The following is a 26,399-nucleotide window of genomic DNA, read 5'->3' on the forward strand; positions in this document are numbered from 1 at the left end:
TTTATATATATCTTTTCCATATGGGTGAGGACACAATAGTTCTGCCATTTGATGACTAATCATATAGAAGTAAACATGTGTAATAATTTAGACATGCTGACAAAGCCTGCTGCTCTCTGTGAAACTAAATTACTTAAATATCTAAATAATCAAATACACTGATTTCCCCACATCTTTTCCTAGGATCACAAACTCTCCTGTGGCAGACATTGCAGTAGTCTGGGCGAAGTGTGAAGATGGGAGAGTGCGGGGTTTCATCTTGGAGCGTGGCATGAAGGGCTTTTCTACCCCCAAGATTGAGGGAAAATTTTCTCTTAGGGCGTCTGCCACTGGCATGATCCTGATGGATGAAGTAGAAGTTCCTGAGGAGAACCTGCTGCCCAATGTCTCTGGCCTCAGTGTAAGTTAATGTTTTACCTAATGAAGTTTGGTAAACTTAATTTTTACAGCTTGTATGAATATTAGTAGCTTAAATTTTTTGTTGTTGTTTGTCTTTGTATACAGGGTCCTTTTGGTTGTCTGAACAATGCCCGGTATGGTATTGCCTGGGGAGCTCTGGGAGCAGCTGAATTCTGCTTTCACGCTGCTCGACAGTACACTCTGGACAGGTACACAACTGTGTTTGCAGACATTGCCCAAAAACGTGGCAAAACATAAAAATCCAGAGAAAAGAGATCCATGTTACCATTATCCCCGCACATGGCTCATACCTTTTTATCCTCCAAACAGAATCCAATTTGGTGTGCCACTGGCCAGAAACCAGCTGATGCAGAAGAAAATGGCTGACATGCTAACAGAGATTACCATTGGGCTGCAGTCATGCCTGTACCTGGGAAGGCTTGTTGATGAGAAGAAGTGAGGGCTGTCTTTCACGTGTCACTGCCTGCTTTATTGTTTGCTGTTCTACTGGCCCTCCCCTGCAAAAAACAAACAAACAAAAAAACAACCAAAGAAGGGTTTCTTTTGTTTTTTCTTCCTCATCTTAATAGGGCGGCACCGGAGATGATCTCCATGCTGAAGAGAAATAGCTGTGGCAAGGCACTGGATATTGCTAGACAGGCCAGAGACATGCTGGGAGGAAACGGCATCTCGGATGAGTACCACATCATCCGTCATGTTATGAACTTGGAGGCTGTCAATACATATGAGGGTAGGGAAAATTAAAAGTAATGAAAAGGCTTTTAAACTCAGCAGCAGTTACATATGTCCACCACTAGATGTCAGCAATGTACAGATTATTGACGGAACGTTTTTGGTTTACTTATTAAACTGTATTTGAGATATTTTTTGTATTTGAAAACAACTTATGACCTTTTTTCCATTTCACTACTCTCTTTATAGGAACCCATGATATTCATGCCTTGATCCTGGGCAGAGCGATTACTGGACTTCAGTCTTTTACTGTGGAAAACTAAATGATGTCAACTATCTTCTTCAAACTGACTTGAAGTGATGAAATTTGAAACTAATTTACCTCATATTAAGAGCAATTCATGGTAGGATACATCACAAACACCTCATCATATTCACAGTTATAGCATACTGGGGGAGGCAATATATTATTGCCTTGTTAAAGTGAATATTAAAGGTCAACCTAACATAGCTTACGGTCCAACTGAGATATGATATTTATGATGACAATGCATGTAAATAAATGGCTTGAAATAAACAGGAAAATGTTTTAATTGAAGACCCTAAATAACGCGTCTTGAATTCTCAAATGTTTTCATGTCACATTGGTTGATTTCAATCTAAAGAATCGCACACTGGGATCACTGTAAAGACAACAGTTTATAACAATACATAAATGGTAAATCACAAGTAATTTAGAATATTTTGCTTGTTTGTTGTCATTTTATTTACTAAATCAACTTATGTTAAAACAAAAGAGAGAGAAAACAGTATTCAACTTTTCCTATCTTGGACTGAAGCCATCAATGTTAAGTAGAACTATTGTCCTATAAGCAACCAAAAGAAAGAGGAAGCAAAACACTGAACATTACACTGAATATATTTACTAATACTGAATAACTTAATGAGTTCACAATACGATTAACTTCAGATAGAAATTATAATCTCATGGCATGTTTCCTTCACGGAGACATGCCAGGGCTCTGTTGGCTTCCAGCAGCTCATGACTGAGCTTTGTGCAGCTGTCCAGCACCTCCTGCAGCTCCTGCAGATTCACCTGCATCCTGTCACTGTTCTCTTCAAAGACCCTGCACATGTGCTCCTTCATCTGCATGCACAAATCTGTCACCTGATAGATGGAAAGGATCAGAACAGATCAGAGATGGTCAGAAGCTTTGTAGACATGACAGCCGAGCATCTGCTACTAGCTCCAGCTAGATGCATAAAATTAATTTTGTACCTTTTCTACCAATGTCTCCTGAAAGCTGTCTATCATTTTCTCGTTACTGATGCGGCTTTGGTTAATCTTTTCCACCAATTCCTGTGCCTTTCTGCTGATATCATCTGTCCTTGAACTACAACAAATGTAGATTAGATTAGAATCCAATTCCTTATTGAAGTTAAGATTCCTATTTAATTAACATTTTCCCCACTTCCTTTACCTAACGATCTGTCCTCTATCCCCCATCACAGATTGGTTCTTTTAGCACATAAGTGAAATCCTGTCTTCCTGATCATTTAAGGGCTGCACTCTCTTTCACTCACTCTTTTTCATCACATTGGGCAGGAATTATTTTAGTTTAGTAACTTAATGTAACCAATAAATTCATAACTAGTGTAAATTGGAAACTTTGTTTATTTGCCAGACATAGCAGTCCATGGTTCTTCCACCCATTTAATTCACAATTGGATTAAATATACAGTAACTTAAACCTTTAAGTACAGAAGCACTTATTATTTGAGGAAAAATACAAGTGATCTTAAAGTAACGTTCCCAACATTACACAGCTGGGTGAGTAAAGATGACTGATCTACCTGCTACGGTGCTCTTGAATCTCAGTCATGCTCACACTTGAAGATTCCCCCCTTGATGAATCACAGTCTGTGTCTTCTGTCTGCCTCATCAAACATAATGAAACAAAGAAATTATTCTACTTTAATCAGCTGTATAAGAAACATTAATCATGGAGATCTAATGCTGCAGATGCTCTGAATTTCAGGAAGAACTGAAATTATAGTTTAACCTGTAAAATCATCAATCACCCAAAGTAAAATCTCAGATTAATTAAGGCACTAGACTACAGTACCTTCCTCCTTAGAGCTCAATTTGAGGGATGGACCACTACCGTTCAAAAGATATCCCAATGTTAAAGGAAAGAGCCGCCTGTAAAGTGTTAGTCTTAGCAGTGGTGTGGTGATACTGGCCCCTCCTGGAATACACTGTATCCACAGAAACACTGGGGCACCTACACATTACACCTAAAGGAGCTGTTCATCCATGGAAACCCACACAAGAAGCTCCCAGTGAACAGTTTTTGTGCTGATATTAAAACCAGAGGAGGTTTGAACCTCTTACTGAGTCAAAACCATGCCCTAAACCCTATTCTGCAACTTTACCTTGTAAATGGCTGATCCTAGATGCATCCACTTTGCAATAATAACACTTAACAGCTGATCACTGAATGTCTAGTAGGGAGGAAATTTTACAAACTGACTTGTTGCAACAGTAGCAAAGACCCATCCTTTCACAAATGAAGAAAGATTTCACAGCTAGGTGCTTGTTATGACACACCTGTGGACCATTATTTATTTTCATATAGTGTTTTTAATCATAACTGCACATAATCTTTGTCACCTTATCTAAATATGCCAGTATTGTTTTTATTCTTGTATTAAGAGAATACACATTACCATCCGTGAGACTTCACACCCTTTCTTGGGAGTGTACTGAAAATTTGATGGTAGGTCCTCAAAGCCAAAATCCATTTGGGTCTTTTGACTCTGCAAAGCTAAATCTGAGCTGAACGGGGGAAAAACAATCACACCATTACAAAAAAGTTTAAAATACAGTCATTAGCAAAAGTATATAGCTAGTTAGGCTAGTCTGTAAAGCTAGCTTAGTTACAGGCATATTTGCGTACAAAAAGAACCCCTCTATATAACATACATATTACATTATTCAGTTGGTCATATACAGTAATAAACAAGGGCTATAACCTAGCTTTGGCCCAAAACTGCTACACAAATAATGCTTTACACTAGCTAACGGCTAACTACTACCTATTTAGGATTAAAACTAGAGTCATAATCCGGCGGTTTTTCTACTAAAACCTATTCAGCCATACTTACTTGAACATTATTGTGTTAAAACCACAGAATGTATATATCATGTGTGTCTGCAATTAATGGTTAAACGGGGAGATGTTCCCAGATACCTCGAAAAGTTGGGAATAGTAAAGCAACAGTAAACCACACTCGACTCCAAACCCACCTGTGGTGTAATCTATATTGGTGAATATCATGCGCCACTAGGGGGCAGTACTTACCCTTCTAGACATGAGGTGATGCTATGTCATGAACATAGAGTGAGCTGGAATAAAGATGGTGGGATTCCACGTTATCGCCTAAATGAGGAGTTTTATTAAAAGAGCCCAACGCAACACCACCGACGTATGATTATAATTTTGTAGATATAAAAGCAAGGTTATCATAGTTAAACTAAATGAAACTACTGGTTAAGTTTTAGTTAACTGTAATAAATTAATAAAACAAATGGTAAATATTTGTATAGCGCTTTTCTAGTCCCTAAGGACCCCAAAGCGCTTTACACAACCTGTCATCCACCCATTCACACACTGGTGATGGCAAGCTACATTGTAGCCACAGCCACCCTGGGGCGCACTGACAGAGGCGAGGCTGCCGGACACTGGCGCCACCGGGCCCTCTGACCACCACCAGTAGGCAACGGGTGAAGTGTCTTGCCCAAGGACACAACGACCGAGACTGTCCAAGCCGGGGCTCGAACCGGCAACCTTCCGATTACAAGGCGAACTCCCAACTCTTGAGCCACGATCGCCCAAAACAACAACCATCTGAATGATCCTAAAAACAAAAAATAGTCCAAGCGGCTTAATTTACGTATATACTTTATTTTTAGAATATCCTAATACAAGAAAAAGCAGCTTAGATACACATATTTATTGAAACTGAGACGTCTGGATAACTGAGAGTTAACCGACTTTAAAAATGGACGTATTTGTCATATTTCTTACATACCATAATACCAGTAAATGTCTAAGCAGAAAACGCGATTCATCAGGTCAGGCAATATTTTTCTAGTCTTCTTTTGCCCAGATTTCAAGGTTTTATGTTTATGTGCATTCAGAGATGATGTGTTTTCACTTTTCTTCTGATATCAACAAGGTAGAGAAGAAGAGAGCCAGAGAACTGCCACTCACTGGATACTTCCTTTTGGACCATCTATAAACTCTGTAGATGGGGAAATGTGAGGAAATTCAAATAGATCAGCAGTTTCTAACATTTTCAAACTTCTGCCTGGTGTTAGAGCCGTTTGATGTTTTTGGTGCTATTGCAACTTGTCACCACAAGAGGGAGTAGTAACGCTACTTGCCACTGTCTCCACTCCCATTTAATCCAGGTTCAATGCTGCTCAGGTGTGATGAGTTAGGACAGAGGCAAACAGTTTTTTAACCATGTATCATGTAAATGAGCGTGTATCATCAAGTATGGTTATGTTAGATCTTGTTTGCATCATCTTAAAAAAATCAGAGCACCCAACTTCGGACGGGCAGATGACCTGCTCCACCTCCTGAGGTACAGCCATCCCACTGAACTTCAGCAGGTCACCTTGATCAGGTCCACATACCTAAGTGCACTGAGAATTCAATAGTCTGATTTGATGTTATGTATATTTCTCATGTATGTAAATTGACTTTTATTTGGCTTAGAAGAAAAAGTGTGAACTAAAATTCACGTTATTTCTATCAGCTTCCAGAAATGGTGGTCTTCTTGCAGTAAGTGAGTGAGTTAAGCTTTTTTCCTACAACTGATATTTGGATGTGTTTTGTGCTTTAACTGCAAAGTTTTTGCAGCTGCACTTGAAAACAACAGTTCTTTGCATATTACATTAGATTGACTGGTTGATGTTCCAATAATATGGCACCAACATGACCAAGACGAGCAACGCAGCTCATGAGCTCAAAAGAAGGCAAACATTAGGTAATGTTTAAGAAGACCCAGCTTTTTAAATTTAGACCTTTCCAGGTGATGACCCCATTAAGCTGGTTTAGATATTGCCAATAGTGTCTGAAGCTATCATGCAGACAACTTCCTGTTAAAAGGCTGTAGAAAGAAAACTCTTTTTTTTTTTATTTTTTTTTTCGCCATAGGTTGGTTTTTTTTTTATGTTTTGTCTTTTTTTTTTTTTCAAAAGAAAGGATGCAAGCTAGTAGTAATGGTGAAACACCTTTAGGAAGCTGGTTTGTCTGAGCTTTTCACTGGGATGCTCTTCATATGTGTGGATTTGTGGGAATGGGTTTAATAGTAAGTGAGTATTATAGCTGAGTAAGCACTTGCAAGATAGTTGTGGATTAGGTGCTCTGTCATTCTGTGGGCTGGGATTGGGATGGGATGAGGAGTTGCTTGTTCGCTGCTGTGATTTGGAGCTTAATCCCTCCCTTCATCTCTCTCTGTCTCTCTCTCTTGCTCTGCTGCTGATCATAGTCTGGATTATTTCAGAACAGAGATTGCAGCACGCAGGAGGCAGCACAGAGGCTGATATCCTGATTTTTTTGCTTTACTGGAGGATGAACTGATGATAACAACATGCATCATAATGCAAATTAGAGAATAAGCTGGGTAGAAATATGAGCTGGAGCTGGAGGGATCCACATGTGTTAAATCTGCAAGCAGCAAACACATGGTCTTGGCAGGTGGGTAAATTTACTCCTTGACTGGATTTGAAATGATAACAGATGTAGATTTTGACACTTTTCCTGTAAACTGTTGGGAGTGACGTCTCAGCAAGAAGGTAAATTATACATGCAATGGAATAACTGCTTTTCTGTGCTGGACGTGGAGGCTGCTAATCTGGGAATATGGACAGTTTTAACTACACAGAAGAAGGATTGCCATCATTTCAGTATTTGGTTTACAATGAGGAGCCTCTCTATAAGGAGTACAAGCCTCCTCCCAGAGATCTCATCCAGCTGCCCAAATCTGTCCTCTACCTTCTGATGGCCGCCCTGGTCGTGGTTGCTGTAGCTTACGCTATTGTGGGTCATCTCATCAAAGACCTCATGCTGGATATAACAGGTAATCTATTCTATCAGAGGTAGCTGCTCACTCCAATGATCTGAAATTTTTTTTATATACAAGACCATATTTTATTTTATTTTTTTAAATTGGAATAAAGTGATGTGCTGTGGTGTTTGCTAATGTGATGTAGTAGTTGGAGTAGTTTGTATTAATAGTCCAAACCTTAAATCCTTTCACCTTGGAGATCCCTGTACTGGGACCAGGCTGTATCCTTTTTAAAACACACCCGCTATTTTTAAAGGATTGCTAAACACAAGTGAAGAGACTGCAAACTACTTTCACTAGAATAGAAACATTATGATTATGGTCATTACCAAAGTTTCAGGTTTGGTGGAGTTGCAGCTGAGGTTTTCTGACATCATTGTCAATGTGCAATGCAACCATGAACATGCTCTTTACTAGTTCGCCGTTTTATTTATTAGTTTATTTCTTAAAGAACCCGAGGTTACTCAATTTGCCTTTTACTGCTGTGCAGACTGAATTTTGGGTGTTTCAGAAGTAAATTATAGGACAGTAAAGGTCAATAATTTTGATCTTATCCCTGCTTTTTTATCCATCTACAGACTGTTTGCTGGGACCAATTGAAGAGGAGCTAACGAAAGATGGAGAGGTGGAGGGAGTCAGCCCTCACCACATGCCACCTGCCCTCACTCACTCCCACCCAAATGCCTTCCACGTGTGGGATCAAGACGACATCATCATCCCTATGACGCCCGAACATGAGAGCCCGCTGCCCAGCCCTTTGATGACTGTCTCCCACTACATACCGTCCTTTTTCCCAGGCTCCATCAGTCTGGGCAGCCCTTCTCACAGTCGACCAATCCCAAAGGAGAGCGATGCCTGAAGAACACAAAGGATCTGAGACAGGATCTCAACCTTCTTCTGCTGAGCTTCTTTAGCTCCTTTTTGTCATGTCTGAAACACCTTTCCAAACCTGCCCTAGAGTCACCCTATCTGTCTGGAAATACACAAGTTGTATGACTCACAAGGCCAGTTTGCATGCATGGATTTCCTTCTCTTGGAGCAGCTGATGTGTATTCGACCAAGACGGGAACAGACTACTGCACATTTCCTGCAGTCCTGAGCTCACGCAGAGCCTGTGATACTTTGTTTAACAGCCTTCACTTGTTGTGGATTTGTGCCAAGTTAGCGTCATGATTATACCTTTTTCTCCTGCCAGTTGTCATGTCATCCTAAACTGTCGCTAAAGTCTGTAGCTAAGATATAAAGAACTTAATTTTGATCATTTAACCACATTTATAATTGTGAACAAAGGCAAAGGTTCAAACTTCAGTTAATATCATGTATTAAAGCTTTTATTAACAACTGTTAATAATATCACAAAGTTTATTCACAAAATTTAAATACCTAAAGAGAAATAATAATGAAAGCAGTGCACCTTGAAGGTGTTTGTGCTGAATTCATGTGGTGAATATTGGTGCTTAGTCTATTTGCTAACACAGACTTATTCCTATACTAAATATATTCTGAGCCTTAGGAGGATAGGCTGAACTCGCTAATTAATAGGGTGAAGTTGATTCGATTAGTGTGACCTCTTTAAGGTGACTGTGTGATGCTTTCTAAAGATGTGAAGGTTACTTCAAAAAATGGAAAATACAAAAACAGAACGAGAATCTCCACATTGATATTGAGGTTAAGAAAAGCAACATCAACAAATAAAACAAGTTTTTATTTCTAAGAATTTATAATTGATTGTTATTTAAATTCTAAAAAAAATTTTTTTTTTTTATTGACCTTTTTTGGAGGGGTTGTTTTTTTTTTGTTTTTTGGGTTTAAAAAAACATGGTTATACAACACCAAATGACAGATTTCAGGGGCCATTTTAAGCAGCATATTGGCCGGCAAAATCCGTGGAGATTAAAAGCACATGGAGGCTGTGACAACACACACACATATTTGCACGCTGTCAGCACTTTCACTCATAAAAACAGACCATGTTAATACGACGTTTGCCAGCAAAGGTGGAGTAATCTCCTTTTTAGGTACAGGCCTGGAGCTTAAAAGGAGAAAAATGACCAGAGTAACATATTTCAGGGGGAACGCTCATTGAGTTCACATTGCTCATTCCATCTGTGAAACACGGAGGTCAGCATTCAGTGAGGGGTGGAGATTACGGAGAGAAGATTAGATGAGCGGCTTAGCCTTTAATACAGTGTCCCTTTATTACTTTTGAGCTGTGGAATTAGATAATCGGACAGCATCGGGCCATTCTCAGTGTATGAACTTCCAAATCTTGTGTGAGACGAATGACTGAAGATCTTCAATGGCTTCCGGGGAAGAGAGGGGTCAAGAGCAGAAGCAGGAAGTAAAGAGCCAGAGATTAATGGGGAGAGGAAATGATCGGATTTAAGTGACCCAGGATTGAGCTCTCTGAAAGGGTTTTGTGTGACAGAGGCACAGAGGGTTAAAATTTCTATGACTGCATTTTTAAACACTGCCTCTGATGTTTGCTTTTGCTTGAAAGGAAAACAAATGCACAAATGTGGAGCTGAGCATTGCAGATGTGCAGGTGCACAAACGCTTCTCAAGACAACTCAAACAGCTAATTGATGACACAACTTTTTTATTTCACTAAATACATAGATTAAAAAAAACTTTTTAAAACCTTTTTTCCTTTTGTTTTAAATCAAATCAATGTTTTGCTTTTTCTTGTTATTAATCCCACATTTTGTGCTCTCTTCTATTTCAGTGGTGTCAGTGGCAACAAACCTAACTAACTAACTGAGCTAACTTTGTAGCAGCAGAGGGCGGATCAAGGGCTTCATCTGTATGTTATTTTAACAGTTTTCTTAAAATTAGATTTAAGAAGTCTAAGATGTATATTGGTCTCCTAAAGAAGATATTTGTGACTTAATCTGCTAAATTTTTGCCTTTTAAGTGCTTTTTTTCATTCATGCCAGTTCTGAAAATATGTATGATAGCCACTTAAAACCTGAATTTTAACTGCTGCTGATGTACTGCTAGAACATACAGGCATCCACTAGATGTGAAAGATCAGTAGACTGACTCACTTACAGGAACTTTAGAAACTGCCTAATCTTTAGTGTCTGACCTGACATGTACCTCAGTCAGGTTTTCTTTTGGTCTACAGTGGATTTAAATAAGTCAGGGTTAAGTGATCCTTGGCAGTCTATCTTCAGGTGATGGCTTACCCTCAACTGACTTCTCATCAGCATTGACTCACTTGGTGATTCTTGCTCTCACTCTGACGATGCATGACACTAGTGGACTTTAACTCATCCCAATTGGATCAGGATAACACTCACCGGCCCTGTAATAGCCTCGGTGTAGTTAAGGCAAGGCCAAGCTTAAGGTAAAAATGTTTGTGGCATTACATCATGTAGAATAAATTATAGTTCTTGCCTGTTGTTGTTTCTGAAAGCGATGGGTGAACATATTTTGACAATGGAGAATAAAAATCAACGATTCTCATAATTTTTTTTATATGAAACAGATTTTAGTTTATGAATTTTTTTTAATATATATCAGCAGACGAAGGTAGAAAGAATAAAAACCAGCCTGTTGTCAGTCTCTGCGTCCTTCCCAGGTTAACTTTGACTGGCTGGCTGAATTTATTCAGATCACAGTCACTGCAAATCTGCTGTCGTCGAGCCTGATCCTCTGCTGGCAGGCCAGGTGGTTCTCTCTCACAGACAAAAGAGCTCTCCCTGTGAAAGTCTTGACCTCTCCTGTCCTTCAGCAATAGCCAGCCTCATCAGTATTAAATCTCCTGATGTGATGAAGTGCTGTTTCTGGCACACATGTAACACAAGAATAAATCAACTCTAAATTCGTCACAATATGTCTTTTATTTGCAAAAAAAAAGTGCCTTTCTTTTGATGCATACCTCACCAATGCATTGATATTAACAGTCAGTTATATCAGAACTGGTAATAAAACGTGTACATTTCTTAAGTCTTTGGATTGAATAAGACTTGACAGGTTTCAGAAATCAGTGTAAGCCCCCAAATCATTCAATGCTTTCTCTAATTTCTCATTTGTTTTGAAAGACATAAATTCAGATGCACTTGCAGAGTAAGTAATAGCCACATTTTCAAAAGTTCAGGACAGATGGACAGTTCAGGACAGATGGACAGTTCAGGACAGATGACAAAGGCACTATTTATTTTACAGTAGCATAAAGTCACATTTAAAACCAGATGATTCTTTTAAAAATGCTTTGAAATTAATGCCAAAGATTTTTTTAAAACAAGAGATCAAGACTCATTACTTGATTTCACACTTACGCTGCAGATTACACCGTATATAACTGTTCCTGCTCATCAGTCTATTCAAGATCTCTTTGCGAGAGAACTGTGCGATAGAGAGAAGTGCCTTTCGCCTGGTAGAAAGTCACGGTCATCTTGTTCTTTGTCACTTCTGCATGGATGAATCCTCCCAGTGTTGAAGCCTTGCCGGTGAAAAACTTAAGAGAATCTTTGGGAACATGGTGCCAGTGACGGGTGTCAGGATCCAGGAAGTTTCCAGCACCGCTCACCACATAGCCTATGTTAGACTCTTCGAGGTACTGTGGGAGAAAGAAGAGGAAAATCCATTGTAGCTCTAAGAGTAGATATGCAGATTTATATCAAATGTTAAACATACTCTTCCCGAACCAACCTGCAGGTTGTGGTCATGGCCGCAGAGGTAAGCAGTGGCCTTGTATTTGATGAGCAGTGGACGGAGGCTTTGCACCAGACACTTTGTGGGGCCGTGCTCGGACACAGACCAAACAGGGTAGTGGCCTGCCACCAACAGGAAGTCTGCCTTGGACAGAGCCAGTCTCTCTTGCAGCCAAGCCAGCTGGCGATTGGCATCCAATTCATTCAGGGGTCCACTTGGCTTCTTGTCTGAATTGTCGTCAGAGTTACCGCAAAGCATCACAGTGTCAAGCATGATGATGGTCAGAGTCTTCCCCGTGTTGGGAATGCGGAAGTTCAGCTCATAGTAGTACGAGGGGAATTTCCTATCAAAGGTAATGAAGAGGCATCAAAATTTAACTGAGTATTTCCTAAAAGCTTAAAACTTTAAGATGTCCGAACTTTATATTCTGCCCCTTACCATCTGTTAGATCTGCTGCTGTAGTCGATCTGGGCTTTGACATTCCCTGCGTGGTCGTGATTGCCAGCGATCACATACCAAGGGACTTGGAGGGACTTTGCAGTGTACACAGATTCAAAAGTTTCCTGATAAGAAGGAGGAAAACATAGTTACTGCTTTCAACACACAGTTTTAAAATACAGTGTTGTTTTTTCACGCTACATTTATTCTACTCACCTTAAACCGAGGAGAATCCACAGTGTTCACACCTTTGTAGTAGAAGTTATCGCCCAGAGCAAGAACAAAATCAGCTCCCATCTGGTCTGCTATTTTGCTCATTTCTTGAGCTGTGGCCTTCTGCACAGCAGTGATGTAGGGGGGATAAGGCACACCACCCCAGTCGCCCACTGCCAGAAACTTAATGGAGGTTCTGTTGTCTGTAAGAGGAAAAGAATATTAGTACTTCTGATTGGAAAGTAAGCTTATGAAAGTCAGTGTGGCGTAATACTCACTGCGACTTTCCTCCAGGTTTTGGAAGGCAGTTGGATAGCAGTAGGCCACGGGGATGGCAGCAATCAAGATGGATAAAATAGTGACTGCCATCTTCAAAGACAAACAAAGCATTGGAATTTAAGTTAACGGCAAATTTAAACTCGGCTCAGTCACAAGATGTGACACCACAGAAATGAAAGTCAGCACCTGCAAAAGCAACAAAGCAGAAGCAAAATGAAACAACCAAAACCACAACCTACCATGTGACGCTAAGCTTTGTGCTCTCTCTCTCTGCCTCCCACTACGCTAAAGAACAAGTCCCTCAGTTGTGCTTTTTTTTTTGTCCTAAAGGTGACTTGTGATTGGCTGCAGCCTAAAGCTGACATACCTCAGCTGGAGTAAATAGAAACCAACCAAAGAAACCGTGTGTGTGTGAGGCAAAGGTCAAACGTCTACATAATTAAACAGATAAAAAGACCCTCAACAGAGACGCCACAACAACAGTGTGAAGTGCTGCCTGATTGATGAGGGGGGGAAACAGCTTTTCATGTGTAAAGAATAGGTGTCAATATGCAGAGATAATGTCGTCAAAGACAAAACACTCACGGCTGATGGGATCTGTTGGGACACTCTCCACCCTCAGAGTGATCGTCGTTCCCCCCTCGCCTTTTATCAGCAGTCCTGGAGGAGAGGATGTAGGAGGACCAGCCCCGGGACACGCTGGAGAGGCATGATCATTGCTCAGACACTGACTAGAAGGTCATAAGGGCACACATGTGATCTATTGTGGTTAATATAGCTGGTGTCCAGACATGTTTTCCACTTCAATATTATTCAATGATTTTACTGTTTTCTTTCCATCTTTTGCTTCCTGCTTTTTGAATAACTTCAAAATAACACGTAAAACACTAAGTTCAGTAAAATAATGGGTCAAATTGCTGAATATAGTCTTGCAGCATTAAACATGAACCAAAGAAAGTTGATTCTTTTTGTCTGGACGTTGCATTTTCACTGGTTGAAATGTTTGATCACCCATTCAAATGACTTCAGTTTCAGCTGACTGCAGCTTTCCCCACCTTACAAACACTACATTTGCATAACGACTGAAAACACTGACTCACAATGCTTTCCAAAAAACGTGGTTAATCCCAGTTAATTCATTTTGGTTTGGGCCTTTTCTCCCTTAATAAATGACGATCATCACCTGAAAACCGGCCTTATCTTTATCTCATATTAGAACTTGCTTGATCTGAAACACGCAAGTCTTACAAATATCCAACAAAAAAAAGAGGTTGAAGACTTTTTCACAGTGTTTCACACAAGTTTTGGTAAAAGGTTGAAGTATGTGAAGCCTCTATCAAGAAAAACTGCTGTAAGACATTACTGGAATTGTCTCTCACACCTAGAGGTGTCACATACTAATGCAAAAACAAAGTATGCAGTTCTCCTTTTAGTGTGGTTACAGAGCTCAATTCCCTAAAGTTGTTTTCGAGCGATATTCATTTGCTAAAACAAAAACACAAGATGAGTTTTACTGTTAATAATTTGCTGTCCTTAAGTTTTTTGTTTTTGCCGACAGTTAGCAAACCCTCATCTCTGGAGCTTCCACTTGTCCCCTCCTTTAATCTTTATCAAATTTCACTGGGAGTGCTAATATTGGATCAAGCTTGCAAAATGTGCTTTAAATTTTCAAATAACTTTAACTACACTCCTCTAATTACAGGTCAGTGAGGGTTCCTGTCAGCTTTGATAGCAGCGCAGGTAGGGAGAGCGTGGGTGCTGTATGCTTGTGCTGCATTCACAGCAGTCTGGCTGTGCATGCACAAATCATTTGCAGCTGTCACATGTCAGAGCTTGTTACGTCCCTGTGCAGCTTCTAATTGTCTCAGTGTTTTCAGCTGGTGCTAATTGGCCACACCTAGTCAGGTGTGGATAAAAGCATACCTGAGGCAAGCTTCCTGGCAGTGCACTAGTCTTTGCCTTGGTGGCACCAGCCATTTTAGCCAACCTGGTTTTCCATTTTAGGATGAACCCTCTTCTCACCCACACTCTGTTGCTCGTCTCCTTTTTTTTATGTTGCGGCTTTTGAGCCGGGTCGTAACAGCTTGAATAAGATGAAGCTCTTAAAATGCCAACAATCATACTAACAAGATCTCTGCAATGTCTGTAATTAAGAAACTGATGGTCAGAAGCTCAGCTCCAAAATAAGTCATTTATTTGTACAAGGATTAGAGCGTTTTTATGAGACAGAAAGGACTTCAGTTTAAAACAACAAGCAGCTTTACATAAAAAAAATATACTGATACAGAACCAGTACACTACATTAAAAAGACAAAACAACCCAACGTAACACTCATGTCAACATTGACGTGATGAAGGCTACAGATAAAAGAAACGTAACTTAAAACTGGCTTACTGGTTTGTCAAAAGAACTGACAACTGAGGTTAAGAGTATCAAACAAGATCAGCAGAATTCCAGTTTCAGAGAAAACACCAGCATTTCTTTTTTTATTTCTTATCCTGAGGTACCTCAGGATGATCCCTAATCATCAAGGTGGGAAAGACTGCATATTTCATTATGCTGACATGCTTCCTTGCACTCTTTCCCCTCCCCCTCTGCCATCACAGAGGAACTCTGAACTGCTTAAATCCCACCTTGAGGAAATGAGGAGGCATCTGCAGGAGCTCAGAGCTGGGAAACAGGCCTATCCTTCCTTATAGCATTGCTTGGAGCAGCCAAGACATGAGGAAAAAAAGGGAGTCATGTAAGCATAATAAAAAGCACCAGTGATGTTATGATCAGTAATTCATGTCGCCGTATCCAGAGTATGAGCCCTGGGTGTGTCCTCCAAATCCCTGGTACATGCTGTACCCCTGATTCCCCCAGGACGACTGGTTTTCCCAGCCTGTGAAGAAACATTTATAACCCCAGATCATTTATATGTATAAATCAAGATTAAATATAAAGAAACAGGAAAAGCGGGAAGTTACTGTAAGAAATAGAAAAGGAACTTGCCATAATTATTATAACTCTGTCCCCCGGTGACAGAGCTGGGGTAAGCGGTGCTGTACATAGAGTAGTCTCCACCTTGGGTCAGCATCTTTCTCTTCTCATCTCCGTAGCCGTAGCTGTACGGACTCTCCTGATCAGCAGGAGGCGGCATTGACTGGTAGCTTTCTTCTTTCGTGGTGCTGGTGTTGGAGCTGGAGACGGGTGGGGATGAGTACGTGATGGTGGTGCTTTCGGGGTAAAAGGTGCCGTAGGCTGAGGTGGTGGGGGCGGTACCTTTGGCTGTGGCAGTGGCTCCATTATTGCCATATAATTTATCTTTAAGATAAGAGAAACAAGAGGTAAATGAGAGGTAAGTGCCATTTTCTTAAAAGACACAATCCTAGAGCTGCAACTGACGACAACTACAAGTGACTGTTGATCTATTTGAAAATCATAGAACCGAGACAGTTCACGCTTGTTCAAGTTTAAACAAACAAACAAACAAACAAAACCCCACCACACACATAAAGATAAAGATCTTGATGCACGCTCAATCATCCAGGTAAGGGAATCCCAAAAAGTTGATCCTGTTTATCTGGACATAGCGTAGCAGGGAAGCAGAAAAACATCATTTGAAGAAAGCCCTGAGTGAAAGTCGCTATCCCAGCTGGACATTTGTCAAAGGTGGGAGGGCACCTAAAGAAAGCTCCAGGCAATCCAGAAGAGAAAAGGACAACTGTTACCTAAGGGAAAACCTTTAGTGATCCCTTATGTGTCAGGAGTATCGGAACGGCTGAGACCTCATCTCTGTGGCTTTCAACCCCCAAAACGTGCTCTGGCAGAAACTGGTCCACCCTAAGTATCGGGTCCCCCGGCACAACCAGAGTAATTTAGCGTACGCTGTTAAGCCATTGCCATGATTTATACACTGGGGAAACCAAACAACCCACAGGTCTATTCACACCTACAGGCCAGTGGACACTCTTTCAATGATGAGGCTGTACATATCCTGGGCAGGGAGGAACACTGGTTTGAGCGCAGAGTCAAGGAGACCATTTACATGAAAAGGGAAAGACCTCTGAATCAAGCAGGGGGCCTAAGGGCACCATCTTACAACACTGTGACTGCAGCCAATCCCTAACTCTCTGTGAATGGCCATTGACCAACTATCACTTCTCAATGTTTGTTGATCAATGGTCATGTCAATTTGCATATTAATGATCAAGAAACTGACCTCCAGGCCATTTTTCACCCTTGGTGCTAGTTTCAGTCTTTATGCAAATGTACTGGGTTGGAAACCTGCAGTGAGCTGAGACTGAAGAAGTCATTTGAATGAGTGCTGAAACATTTCTCCAACTGAAAAAGCTACGCCCAGAAGAACAGAATCAACTTTTTGGGACAAAGATAAATAAGTGAAACACATCTTGGAATGTTTACCTAGAAGTTTTCAATTTTGGTAAACATAATTACAAAAAAAAAAAAGGTCTTTTAGCCTTGTTATTGCATGCATCATCACATATATCCATCACATATAACTGTAATTTAAAAAAAATATAGGCATCTTATGCCTTTCAACGAATCAGCAAAGCTTCTGCATGACATTTAAGCCTTATTTTAAAAAAAGTGTACATCACAAAAAACATGTAAAACCAAATACACACACACACCCTAACATAAAACCAGAGTGCATAAAGCTAACAGACATTCAGATACTTACGATAGCCTGTGCCAGTGCTGCTCTCATAACTGTAGTTGGCTTTTAAAACAAGAAATCACCATTTAGTGCAAACTCCATTTACAGGTTTAAAGGTTTCCTACGATGATTAAATTGACTCGTAAACAGCATAAAGTTTCTTACTCTTGTTATAGCTGGGTCCTGCTGGAAACTGCTTGCCTCGACCCCTGCCCCGACCCCCTCTGTGGGGACCCCAGCCACGGGACCCCGAGTCTGAAGGGATGCCGCGGATGGTGCCGAATCCTGGGATGTGCTGTCAAAAAGGAAACGTGAGAAAAATGTCATTTTGAAACAGCCTGATAGTTAAATTGCTTGAGTTGTGCATTTTAAAGCTCACCAGTTGGATACATTACCATGTCAGTGTAGGTGACTTTCTTCTTTGAGGGATTTCTGTTATTTAAAAGTCCACTGTCATCTGGGAACAGCTTCTCTAAAGCAGCGAGGGCAGCGTAGGCCTTTGCTTCCTTCTTGTTGGAGCCTCGTCCTTTGAACTTCTGCCCATCAACTTCCACCTGTGAGACAGAAATGAGGAGAAAAGATTTTAGGATTTTATGAAGCATGTCACAGCATTTATACACAGAGAGTGACTCCTGCTGGTAGAGGAGATGGAGAATGTGTGTTGTGCACGCCGTGTCTATTCTTTTGAGCAGCAGTGCAAAAACATAGCTACAGTGTTCTGCTGAACCTCCACATGCGCACCATAGCATAACATTAGAATTTTAGTGAGTGGAGAGCCACCACCAACAAATCGCCTGTTACACCCGCAAAGCCTAACAGCTCATTATAGTAACTCTAATGTATCCTCTGATCTATGGATGTTTATTAGTTTGGGTTTATCCTGCCGAGTTTAAACATCTATTACAGACCATATGCTGTTAATTTTCGGAAGAATCCTGTCCAGAATAATGGCTCACAGGACCAAAGGAAATCGTTTATCTCCCACCTCTGTCCTTCTTTCTGAAATAATCCCACCCACATGGGACTTAACGGATTAAACACAAATACAGAAATCTTTACTTGGCTCTACAGTTGCCTTTACAAAGCCCAAGATATCAAAGCTGCTATACAGTGCAGTGCTCACTTTACACCTGATTTCTGTTTGCTGTATACAATACTGCTGACTCACCTCCATCACAAAGCACTTTTCATGGGAGCCACCCGTCTCTGCCGACAGCTCGTATTTCAGGCTGCGGCGCTTCTCGTTCAGCTCCATCACAGGGTTCTTGCCATTTTTTGTTAAGATTGGACCCTGACCAGTCTGTTCACAGCAAGCACACATAAGAAAAAACTGTGGTGAAATGCACAAGTGTTTCTCTCTGTGGGAACTTTTAGGATGCATTTGTAAATACGGAGTCCAAAGAGAGCTCAACGACATACATCTTCAGATGTAGAAGAAGTCGGTGCAACAGCTTTAACAGAGTCCTGGCTTCCTTCATTTTCACTACTGGGCTCTGATTTAGATTCAGAAGTTGTGGGAAGACCGAGATCTTGCAGTACCTGTGAAAAATGAAAGTCAAAATACTATAAGACACATAAAACAACATTGATTTCTTTGCCCAGTCTGACTTTACAAATGTTCAAACTTACAAGTTGGGCTGCACTTAAACAAACAATCAATTAGCAAAATGTATGGAACCAATCAATAAACAGTAACTAGTCCATCAGCCAAAAAGTAACCAAGAAGAACACAGTACTGAGTATTTATAGTAAAAGTCAGCTTGTGTAGATAACAAACACCATTACCTTTGTGGCTACATTAAGCTTAGCGGCACGTTTGGAAGGCCCCGTTGCCTCGTACGTCTTTCCATTTAGATCGACAGCCATTGTAAAGACCGGCTCGTGAACTGGGCCAGTCTGAGATGTAAGTCTGTAATCCAGACCAGGTCTGTACTGGTTCAGACGCATCACGGCATTCATGGTAAGATCATCGGTGACTACAAGGAAACAACAAAATGAGCAAACAGATTCATTTTGAGAAACACACACAGAAAAATAAGGCTACAGAAGTCAGCATAAAGAGTAAAAGACAAATGTCACATTAACATAGGAGTCACAAAGTTGTCATTTTCACAGCACCACTCAGCTTATGTGACTTAAATATTCTATCCAAGGACACCAAAAAATTTAAAAAAGTAAATCTAACCTATAATAGCAGTTATAATTATTTTGATAAACAGAATGAAATATTATGGCAAAAGGAAATTATGTACACCTTGCCAGAAAAGCATGTTCATGTATGTAAACATACAGAATATTTATTCCACAATACCAAGTCTGTGTTTTGTCATACAGTTAAAGATCAAAGGGATTTTACAGCAGTATTTTTTGTGTTACAGTGAATAATTTGAGATTCACTACTCACAGGATTTCTTCTGAAAGCGTTTCTGGAACTTGAGAAACTTTCTCTGTTTGCTGTTGAGGTGTGTGTCTTCTTCTCCTGTGTCCACGTCTGTGAAAGGTCTCTTAGCTGGCAGGTTCAGTTGTCCAACAGGTGGTATCTGGGCTACAGTTATTTTTTTTTTTTAAAAAGGGAAAAAAAAGGAGATTTGATGGAAGTGTTGATTTTTCGAACACAGGAAATAAAGAAAAAAAAAAAAAAATAATAGCCCACCCATGCCATCTCTGTAATTTGCTCCCAGCGATTTTCGTGACCTCAGAGGTTTAGAGTCCATCCCCAACACTTTGTGCATCTGTCCAAATGCACACAGCCTCAAGGCAAACTAAGAAAAACATCAAAGTTATGCACTAATTTGTTGATTTAATTATAAAGGTGTACATGTGTGTGGGTGCTTCTACAGGCTCACCTTACCTGAGCACTCTGTGTGATGTCTTCACACTGCTGCCTAGTCAAATAGCCAATGGCATCAACAGCTTCCTTTTCACAAGGATCTTTAATTCCAGGGCCATCTGTGCACAAATACCATTCAACTGGTGCATGAATGTCAGCTCAGTGTATAAATTTACATGCAAGTTGCACAACTCAAATAAAATCTCACCTTCCATAAGTATTCCTGAGGCTACGCACTCTAAAACCCTGCGGAGGGCCTCGCCCGCTCCCAGTGATCTCTCAGATGTACCAATAGCTTTCTCCACTAGCAGTTCAAGTGGCTATGTGGAGACAAGAAGACAAAACCGACACTTCAGGATGAAAGCAGTTGAAATGACTTAAACACAAATCTCCGCTTTGCTGCTGTCGGAGTAGATGCACAACGAGTTTCCTCACCCATCCTGAGAGTGGCGTCCAGGTAGGAACGCGGTTACACAAGTCCCTCATGAGTCGGATCACAACGACGGCAGAATTCAGGGTGTTAACTTTTGCCTGGAGGCAGAAACAAAGCCCATTCAGTTAGCAGAGCTTCTGTCTGTGATGGAATCCTTTCTGAGATTTCAAACAAACAAAAACAAAACAACCCAAGCACAGAAGAGTAATAAGTACTGAGCCTTCTCCAAATCACCAGTAAGTAAAACTTATTCAAGCTATGTTAGCCATTTATGACCTTTGAAGTTGAAATCGAGAGAGCTCAGTCTCTCGACATGTACTCATGTCGATACCAATGATTTATCCACTTCTGTCATTGGTATAGATGAGCATTAATTTAGACATTTTATAAAGATCATTAACAATATGAACAAAGACTGAGAGCAAAAACTGTTACGGTCCTCTAAATGGACAGGAAATAAAAGATCACTCAAGGAAAACAGTTCAACCTGATGTACAAGTAAGGACGTGAATGCAAACCTGGAACCACTTGGCGTGGCGGAGAGACGCCAAGGCAGTTAGGCATTTCTGCCTGTCCAGAACGTCCGGCGGATCGTTGACTGTTCGCGTTTCTATTGACGAGGTGGGGTAAGAAGAAAAGGTACAGTTTGACCAAGGGGGTTGTCTCTGTCTTGCAGCTCAGGGAGTAGCAAACAAAAACCAGCAAACAACCAGCAGCAGGGAAAGGGGGTTTACATAAAGACACGTTTTGTCCCAGCAACCATAAAGGTCTGCTAAAAGAGATCCCAATTATATTTTCCACAGTGTATGCGGAAGTAAGACGACTGTCAGAAACAGCTGTAGTATTTATTTATAACATTGCACAGCATTAAAATATATGCACTGCACTACATCAAATACCCCCTCCCCTGAGCCACTGGGATTAGGTTTGTTGCTTCTCCCCCTTCCTGAGACAGTGTGTCCAGTTGGTCAAAGGTCCAGCGTTCCTAAAAAACTTGACAAACTAAAAGGTAATCAGTTGTAAATCACAAGCATTTAAGAAGCTTTACGTCTGCCCTACGCTGCAGCAAAACTGATGAATCCCTCAGAAAAAAAGTGGCCTAAAAAAGGCTTTATGACAGACTGGCTATATTAAAAAACAAAAACAAAAAACAACAACAAAACAAACAAAGAAAAAATACCAGCTTTGGGCAAGTTTTAGCTCATTTGTTCTACATTATACAGCTAGGGATACACCGGCTGATAATCTATGCCAATGCTGATGACAAATAATTTGTGCAGTAGCCTATGCCATGATTTTTTGTTAGTATTTATTACCCCTAGAATTGATGTGAAAGATCAACAAGATCAATCTCTGCCACTCTAAATATGCAACAGTAAATATGTTTTGGGAAAAAAATATCTGCTCACTTAACAAGGCTGATCCATGTTTGGACAGTAGACTATGTACAACTCTGCTTGGACTCTGTTGAGTTGAGTGGAGTTGACTGAATTTAAATTGATAATATGCATTTTCATCAGGGGTGCATGATATTAGCAAGGATTTTAATCACTGTGGCATTTAACAAACACAACTTAAAGTTTTAAAATATCAACTTGCACATTTAACTTGTCCAAACCTTGACCTTAAATTAGACCTTTGTCTAAAATGATTGTTTTATTGAAACAGAGTAAATATGGTTTGATCCAACAATGATTAAGCATTAATAATCCTACCCCAGGACGTAACAGCTCCAATAATTATCCAGTCTAATAATTTTATTACTAATATTGCAGGATTTTTTAATGTGCAGTCCCAGTGTATAGTGTATTAAAATGGACTAAAACTGCACTGAGACTGATATGGTTCTCAGTCTGAGGCTCCCCCTGAAATTCAAATAAACTTTAGACTACCAGATAAATGCAGCTAACGCTAATCAACACAGGAGCTTTCAAACACTACACCAACCAAAATATTCACCTGAACAATGATTTTTTTTGCCTTATACTGTAAATCCTCCTAAGGTAGGCAACAGCTGATCAGTTTTGCTGCAGCTAGTTCCAAACACATGTTCAGCATCAAGGATCATGCATGCGCGCTTGAACTTGTTATTCTTAAAAAAAGCCTTCACTTGAAACATGAAAACAACAAGAATATACAAGTTTTTTTGTTGTTGTTGTTTTAAATGACTGAGGCACTGTCACTAACAACATGAGCAGGATGCATCAGTGACTACAGAGGAAATATCCTGCATACGTCAGTTTGCAACAAAAACGACGAAAGGACTCTCGTGCGAGCAAAGAGTCAATGTTCACTGGCATCAGTCTGACACGGTCACTGTACAAGCTCCACTGAGGTTTAATGAGATGGGACAACTGGTTTGATTTCAAACAGTCAGTGCAGATTAATAAATCAGTGGAGCAGTACAGCGCCTGCATACCGACAACACAGATCAGGGCTGGGCCGACATACGCACCTTCTTCTTCGTCTGCTTCTTCTTCAGCAGTTTCACTCTCTTGCACCGTCCTGACAAGAGGTGATGTCAGGTGGATAATAAGAGTCAGAACTGACTCCTTGGTGCTCGTAACAACAATGGCTGCATCTCCTGGACACTGGCTGACTGCATATGTCTCAGGTGAATTAGTCTATTAAAAAAAGAGAACAAATAATTAAGACGGTTAAACCTGGATTAAAATAATCCAAGTCAAAATATGTGACATGTGTTTTTAAAGTATGCTGCAGACACTCATTTCTACCTCTAACTGTGCAGAGAGTTTTTCGGCCACTTGTTTCAGCAGAGTAACTGTAGGCTTGTTGGAACAAAGCAGCACCAGCTCCACGTTCTTGTCCCCCTTCAGAAGGAGTCCCTTAGCCACCAAACCAACTCGCATAACCCCACGCAGCACACGCTCTTGTGAGCCATCACTTTAAGTTGAGGGGTGCAAAAAAAATAAAAAATAAAAATTGCCAATTAAATCATTTATATTAAAACAAAAGCAGTTTTATTTATTTATTTTAAAAGCTTGCAGATATCCTTTTAAAAGCATCGCAGGTTATTCTCTCTTACCTCTGTGCTTCTGTATTTGCTTCGTCATCTTTTGGAGCATCCATCTGGTCAGATACAGTCTTGAGAGCGCACTCCACATGGGAGACGATTGTCTGTACTGCCTCCAACTCCTCTGTTGGGGGGTACACTTCAGAATGTTTGGCCAACACGTAGCGATCATATGGGCCCGCCTGTACGTGAGTTGTTGCAGATTCCTTAAATAGAAAAAAAATAAAATAAATAAAATAAAGACAAAGTTCATACTGGAGGAAACTCACTGCAGATAACAGTAAATGTATCATTACTTCATATTGCAATATTACTTCATGACAGGTAAGTGTTAGAATTCATTAAAGCCATTTTTTAAACTACGTTTTACTGCTGCTGATATACTCCAGTGAAGACATATGAAGAAGTATAATAATAGAGTAATAGCGGTAATAGGAAGTCTGTGATTTAAAAAAAAAAAAAAAAAAAGGAAAAATAAACAGGCGACAGCTTTCAAGAGGAACAATGTTTTTGCAGAACGAAGGGAAACAAAATGGGGATGGAAAAATACGACATGTTCTGTGAATTCAGGGTTTCCACCAGGGAAGTTGTTGGACCTGGCGGCTACTGTGACCAAAATGGGGGTTTATTACAGTAACTTAACGTCACAAGATATTCATGAGACAACATTCTCCTGTTATATTGTCAAAACTAAAAAAGACTTAAGCATTAAAAAAAGGTTGTGTGTTTAAAATCATAGAAATACCAGAAGGACAACACTTAATAATATTTAATCGTTAACCTCTGCTAAACTTAGACATGGAAAGCTGCAGGGTTTGTAATACAATGGAGTAGAAACCCTGTGATTATCTAGTGTATCTATTTATCAGGCAAAACAGAACCAACCTCACGATAACGTTTATCCTCCATATGCTCAATAGCAGCAATGTAGTCATGGTACTGTCTAAGCTCCTCTTCATAGCACAGACAGTCATACCAGTAACGCAACTCCTCATATCTGGAAGACAAAAGAATTTGAGAACATATGAAGAAAAGTTTCAGAGCTCAAGTTAGAAGAGATGTGTCAAGTGACATAATTTATGTCACTTAATTTCAGTGTTGGTCAAGTTACTTGAAAAAAGTAATCAGTAACTAATAACCGATTACTCCCCCAAAAAAGTAATCCCGTTACTTTACTGATTACTTATTTTCAAAAGTAATTAATTACTTAGTTACTTTTAAAAAAACACGATTTACAACCTGAATAGGTGATAAAGCGATAGATCTTTCAGCCCAATTCTACTTTTTCTGCATAATCCATCATACAAAATGTAAATCAAATGGAAAAGTCTCTTTTTAAAACTTGTTTTATTAGTTTTAACCTTTTAACTTTATGCATCAAGCAAAAATTAAATTATATGCAACATTCTGACTGGAAGAAATTTGTTTTAAACCTATTTAAACCTATTTTCTGCACATTCCAGCACATAAAATATTTTTTGTGTGTGTTTACACTCACTCTTTCAAATAGATGCAAGTAAAACACAGCAGAAAATAAATAACATCAAAGACTAGTGGTCCTGTTGCTCTATTTTTACCTGTACAGCAGGAGTGGCATAGGCGGAGGTTTACCCTGGTGCAGGTGTGTCGCAGCGGTCAGTGGAAGAATCCGCGAGTTTCTCTGTGAATTTCCCATTACGTCATAGCGCACTCGGTGCTTGCTTGGAAGTTTAGGGTTTTTTTTCGCTTTAAAAAGAAGTTTTCTTCCCACGCACAACGGACGCTAATGTTTTTGTCACTTTTTATGGAATCAAACTCAAAATAAGGTCAGTACTTCCACGCTTTAAACGCTGCACGCTCATACTCTCTCCCGCACTCGATATATGATGCACTGTTGATCTGCACACAGTTGTTGTCACGAACGTCGCACTCGCTTACGTCACTGTCATGAGACATTCTCGCAAAAAAAAAATCACGGTTTTAGTAACGCAGTAACGCAGCGTTCCTACGGGAAAGTAACGGTAATCTAATTACCGTTTTTGCAATAGTAATCCCTTACTTTACTCATTACCTGAAAAAAGTAATCAGATTACAGTAACGCGTTACAAGTAACACGTTACTGCCCATTTCTGCTTAATTTCACAGGACAGGGAAACATACTGTTGTTAATGTATCGGCTCTTAAATTTGCACTGAAACGGATGATCTACTCAGTATGCTTCAATGATAATAACAACAATTTCTTCCATAGAGTAATAAAGGTTGTTTTCAGCACAACAATAACAAGCATTTAGCTTACTGGAAAACAAATCTATTCCTCATTATCTGACAGAGCTGTTCAAAGGCTGCAGACTTGTTCCAGCAGACAAGTCGAACTGTGCTGCATCATAGACACATAATGTGCCTCATTCTACTTGCGTGACATCCCAAACACTCAATCAATACCTACGTGCAAGGGAGGGATGTTTACTCGCCTCTCACAATTTTATAGGAAGCATATTTGGAGGGACTGAGCCTAGAATTTAAAGTCTAAAACTCTGTATCCCAGATAGGGCTGCCACGATTTGTCGACTAGTCACGATTACGTCGACTATCAAAATCGTCGACGACTGATTTAATAGTCGACGTGTCGTTTGAA

At 40.1% G+C, this 26,399-nt stretch overlaps 4 protein-coding genes across 7 annotated transcripts in view; 1 reads left to right on the forward strand and 3 right to left on the reverse strand.

Moving 5' to 3' along the window:
* The window catches only part of gcdha (glutaryl-CoA dehydrogenase a), a 4,043-nt gene extending 2,348 nt beyond the window's left edge, over nt 1–1,695 (forward strand). For both annotated transcript variants that reach the window (XM_005924927.3, XM_005924928.3), the window contains exons 8-12: nt 184–400; nt 505–608; nt 730–855; nt 990–1,150; nt 1,342–1,695. In XM_005924927.3, the coding sequence (XP_005924989.1) occupies nt 184–400; nt 505–608; nt 730–855; nt 990–1,150; nt 1,342–1,415 (682 nt within the window). In that variant the 3' untranslated portion in view covers nt 1,416–1,695. The remainder of the gene's footprint in view (nt 1–183; nt 401–504; nt 609–729; nt 856–989; nt 1,151–1,341) is intronic.
* syce2 (synaptonemal complex central element protein 2) lies at nt 1,671–4,396 on the reverse strand. The gene is made up of 5 exons (XM_014334395.2): nt 4,347–4,396; nt 3,823–3,931; nt 2,947–3,026; nt 2,372–2,486; nt 1,671–2,260 (listed from the first exon to the last, which is right to left on the reverse strand). The coding sequence occupies exons 2-5, from the start codon at nt 3,895–3,897 to the stop codon at nt 2,078–2,080; spliced, it is 453 nt and encodes a 150-aa protein (XP_014189881.1). The 5' UTR covers nt 3,898–3,931; nt 4,347–4,396; the 3' UTR covers nt 1,671–2,077.
* Nucleotides 4,397–11,055: 6,659 nt separating this feature from the next.
* Nucleotides 11,056–13,570, reverse strand: acp5a (acid phosphatase 5a, tartrate resistant). Of its 2 annotated transcripts, none has more exons than XM_014334394.2 (6): nt 13,408–13,570; nt 12,822–12,912; nt 12,547–12,746; nt 12,331–12,455; nt 11,890–12,235; nt 11,056–11,797 (listed from the first exon to the last, which is right to left on the reverse strand). In XM_014334394.2, the coding sequence occupies exons 2-6, from the start codon at nt 12,910–12,912 to the stop codon at nt 11,558–11,560; spliced, it is 1,002 nt and encodes a 333-aa protein (XP_014189880.1). In that variant the 5' UTR covers nt 13,408–13,570; the 3' UTR covers nt 11,056–11,557. The 2 variants fall into 2 exon arrangements, with proteins under 2 accessions (XP_014189880.1, XP_005924988.1); XM_005924926.3 differs by lacking the exon at nt 13,408–13,570 and adding an exon at nt 13,062–13,347.
* Nucleotides 13,571–14,994: 1,424 nt separating this feature from the next.
* LOC102304655 (interleukin enhancer-binding factor 3) overlaps nt 14,995–26,399 on the reverse strand; it is a 23,521-nt gene continuing 12,116 nt past the window's right edge. For both annotated transcript variants that reach the window (XM_005924925.3, XM_014334393.2), the window contains exons 3-20: nt 24,669–24,780; nt 23,796–23,989; nt 23,485–23,653; nt 23,205–23,373; nt 21,268–21,359; nt 20,752–20,847; nt 20,525–20,636; nt 20,338–20,435; nt 20,140–20,248; nt 19,891–20,031; nt 19,272–19,462; nt 18,906–19,025; nt 18,655–18,786; nt 17,882–18,040; nt 17,652–17,781; nt 17,511–17,549; nt 15,818–16,129; nt 14,995–15,707 (exon numbers count right to left, since the gene is read on the reverse strand). In XM_005924925.3, the coding sequence (XP_005924987.1) occupies nt 15,601–15,707; nt 15,818–16,129; nt 17,511–17,549; nt 17,652–17,781; nt 17,882–18,040; nt 18,655–18,786; nt 18,906–19,025; nt 19,272–19,462; nt 19,891–20,031; nt 20,140–20,248; nt 20,338–20,435; nt 20,525–20,636; nt 20,752–20,847; nt 21,268–21,359; nt 23,205–23,373; nt 23,485–23,653; nt 23,796–23,989; nt 24,669–24,780 (2,482 nt within the window). In that variant the 3' untranslated portion in view covers nt 14,995–15,600. The remainder of the gene's footprint in view (nt 15,708–15,817; nt 16,130–17,510; nt 17,550–17,651; nt 17,782–17,881; nt 18,041–18,654; nt 18,787–18,905; nt 19,026–19,271; nt 19,463–19,890; nt 20,032–20,139; nt 20,249–20,337; nt 20,436–20,524; nt 20,637–20,751; nt 20,848–21,267; nt 21,360–23,204; nt 23,374–23,484; nt 23,654–23,795; nt 23,990–24,668; nt 24,781–26,399) is intronic.

The sequence above is a fragment of the Haplochromis burtoni genome, unplaced genomic scaffold (assembly GCF_018398535.1).
Source record: "Haplochromis burtoni strain Fernald_Lab_line unplaced genomic scaffold, NCSU_Asbu1 Contig_70, whole genome shotgun sequence".
NCBI classification, from domain to species: Eukaryota; Metazoa; Chordata; class Actinopteri; order Cichliformes; family Cichlidae; genus Haplochromis; species Haplochromis burtoni.

What these genes read in the sequence shown, in the direction of transcription:
- acp5a (XM_005924926.3), bottom strand. An exon ending in AAACCTGGAGGAAAGTCGCA is followed by an intron (nt 12,747 to 12,821) that starts GTGAGTATTACG and finishes TTCCTCTTACAG; the next exon opens with ACAACAGAACCTCCATTAAG. An exon ending in TGGATTCTCCTCGGTTTAAG is followed by an intron (nt 12,456 to 12,546) that starts GTGAGTAGAATA and finishes CCTTCTTATCAG; the next exon opens with GAAACTTTTGAATCTGTGTA.
- syce2 (XM_014334395.2), bottom strand. Translation starts at nt 3,897, where the DNA reads ATGGATTTTGGCTTTGAGGACCTACCATCAAATTTTCAGTACACTCCC. An exon ending in GGTGTGAAGTCTCACGGATG is followed by an intron (nt 3,027 to 3,822) that starts GTAATGTGTATT and finishes TTGATGAGGCAG; the next exon opens with ACAGAAGACACAGACTGTGA. An exon ending in AGGAGACATTGGTAGAAAAG is followed by an intron (nt 2,261 to 2,371) that starts GTACAAAATTAA and finishes TCCATCTATCAG; the next exon opens with GTGACAGATTTGTGCATGCA.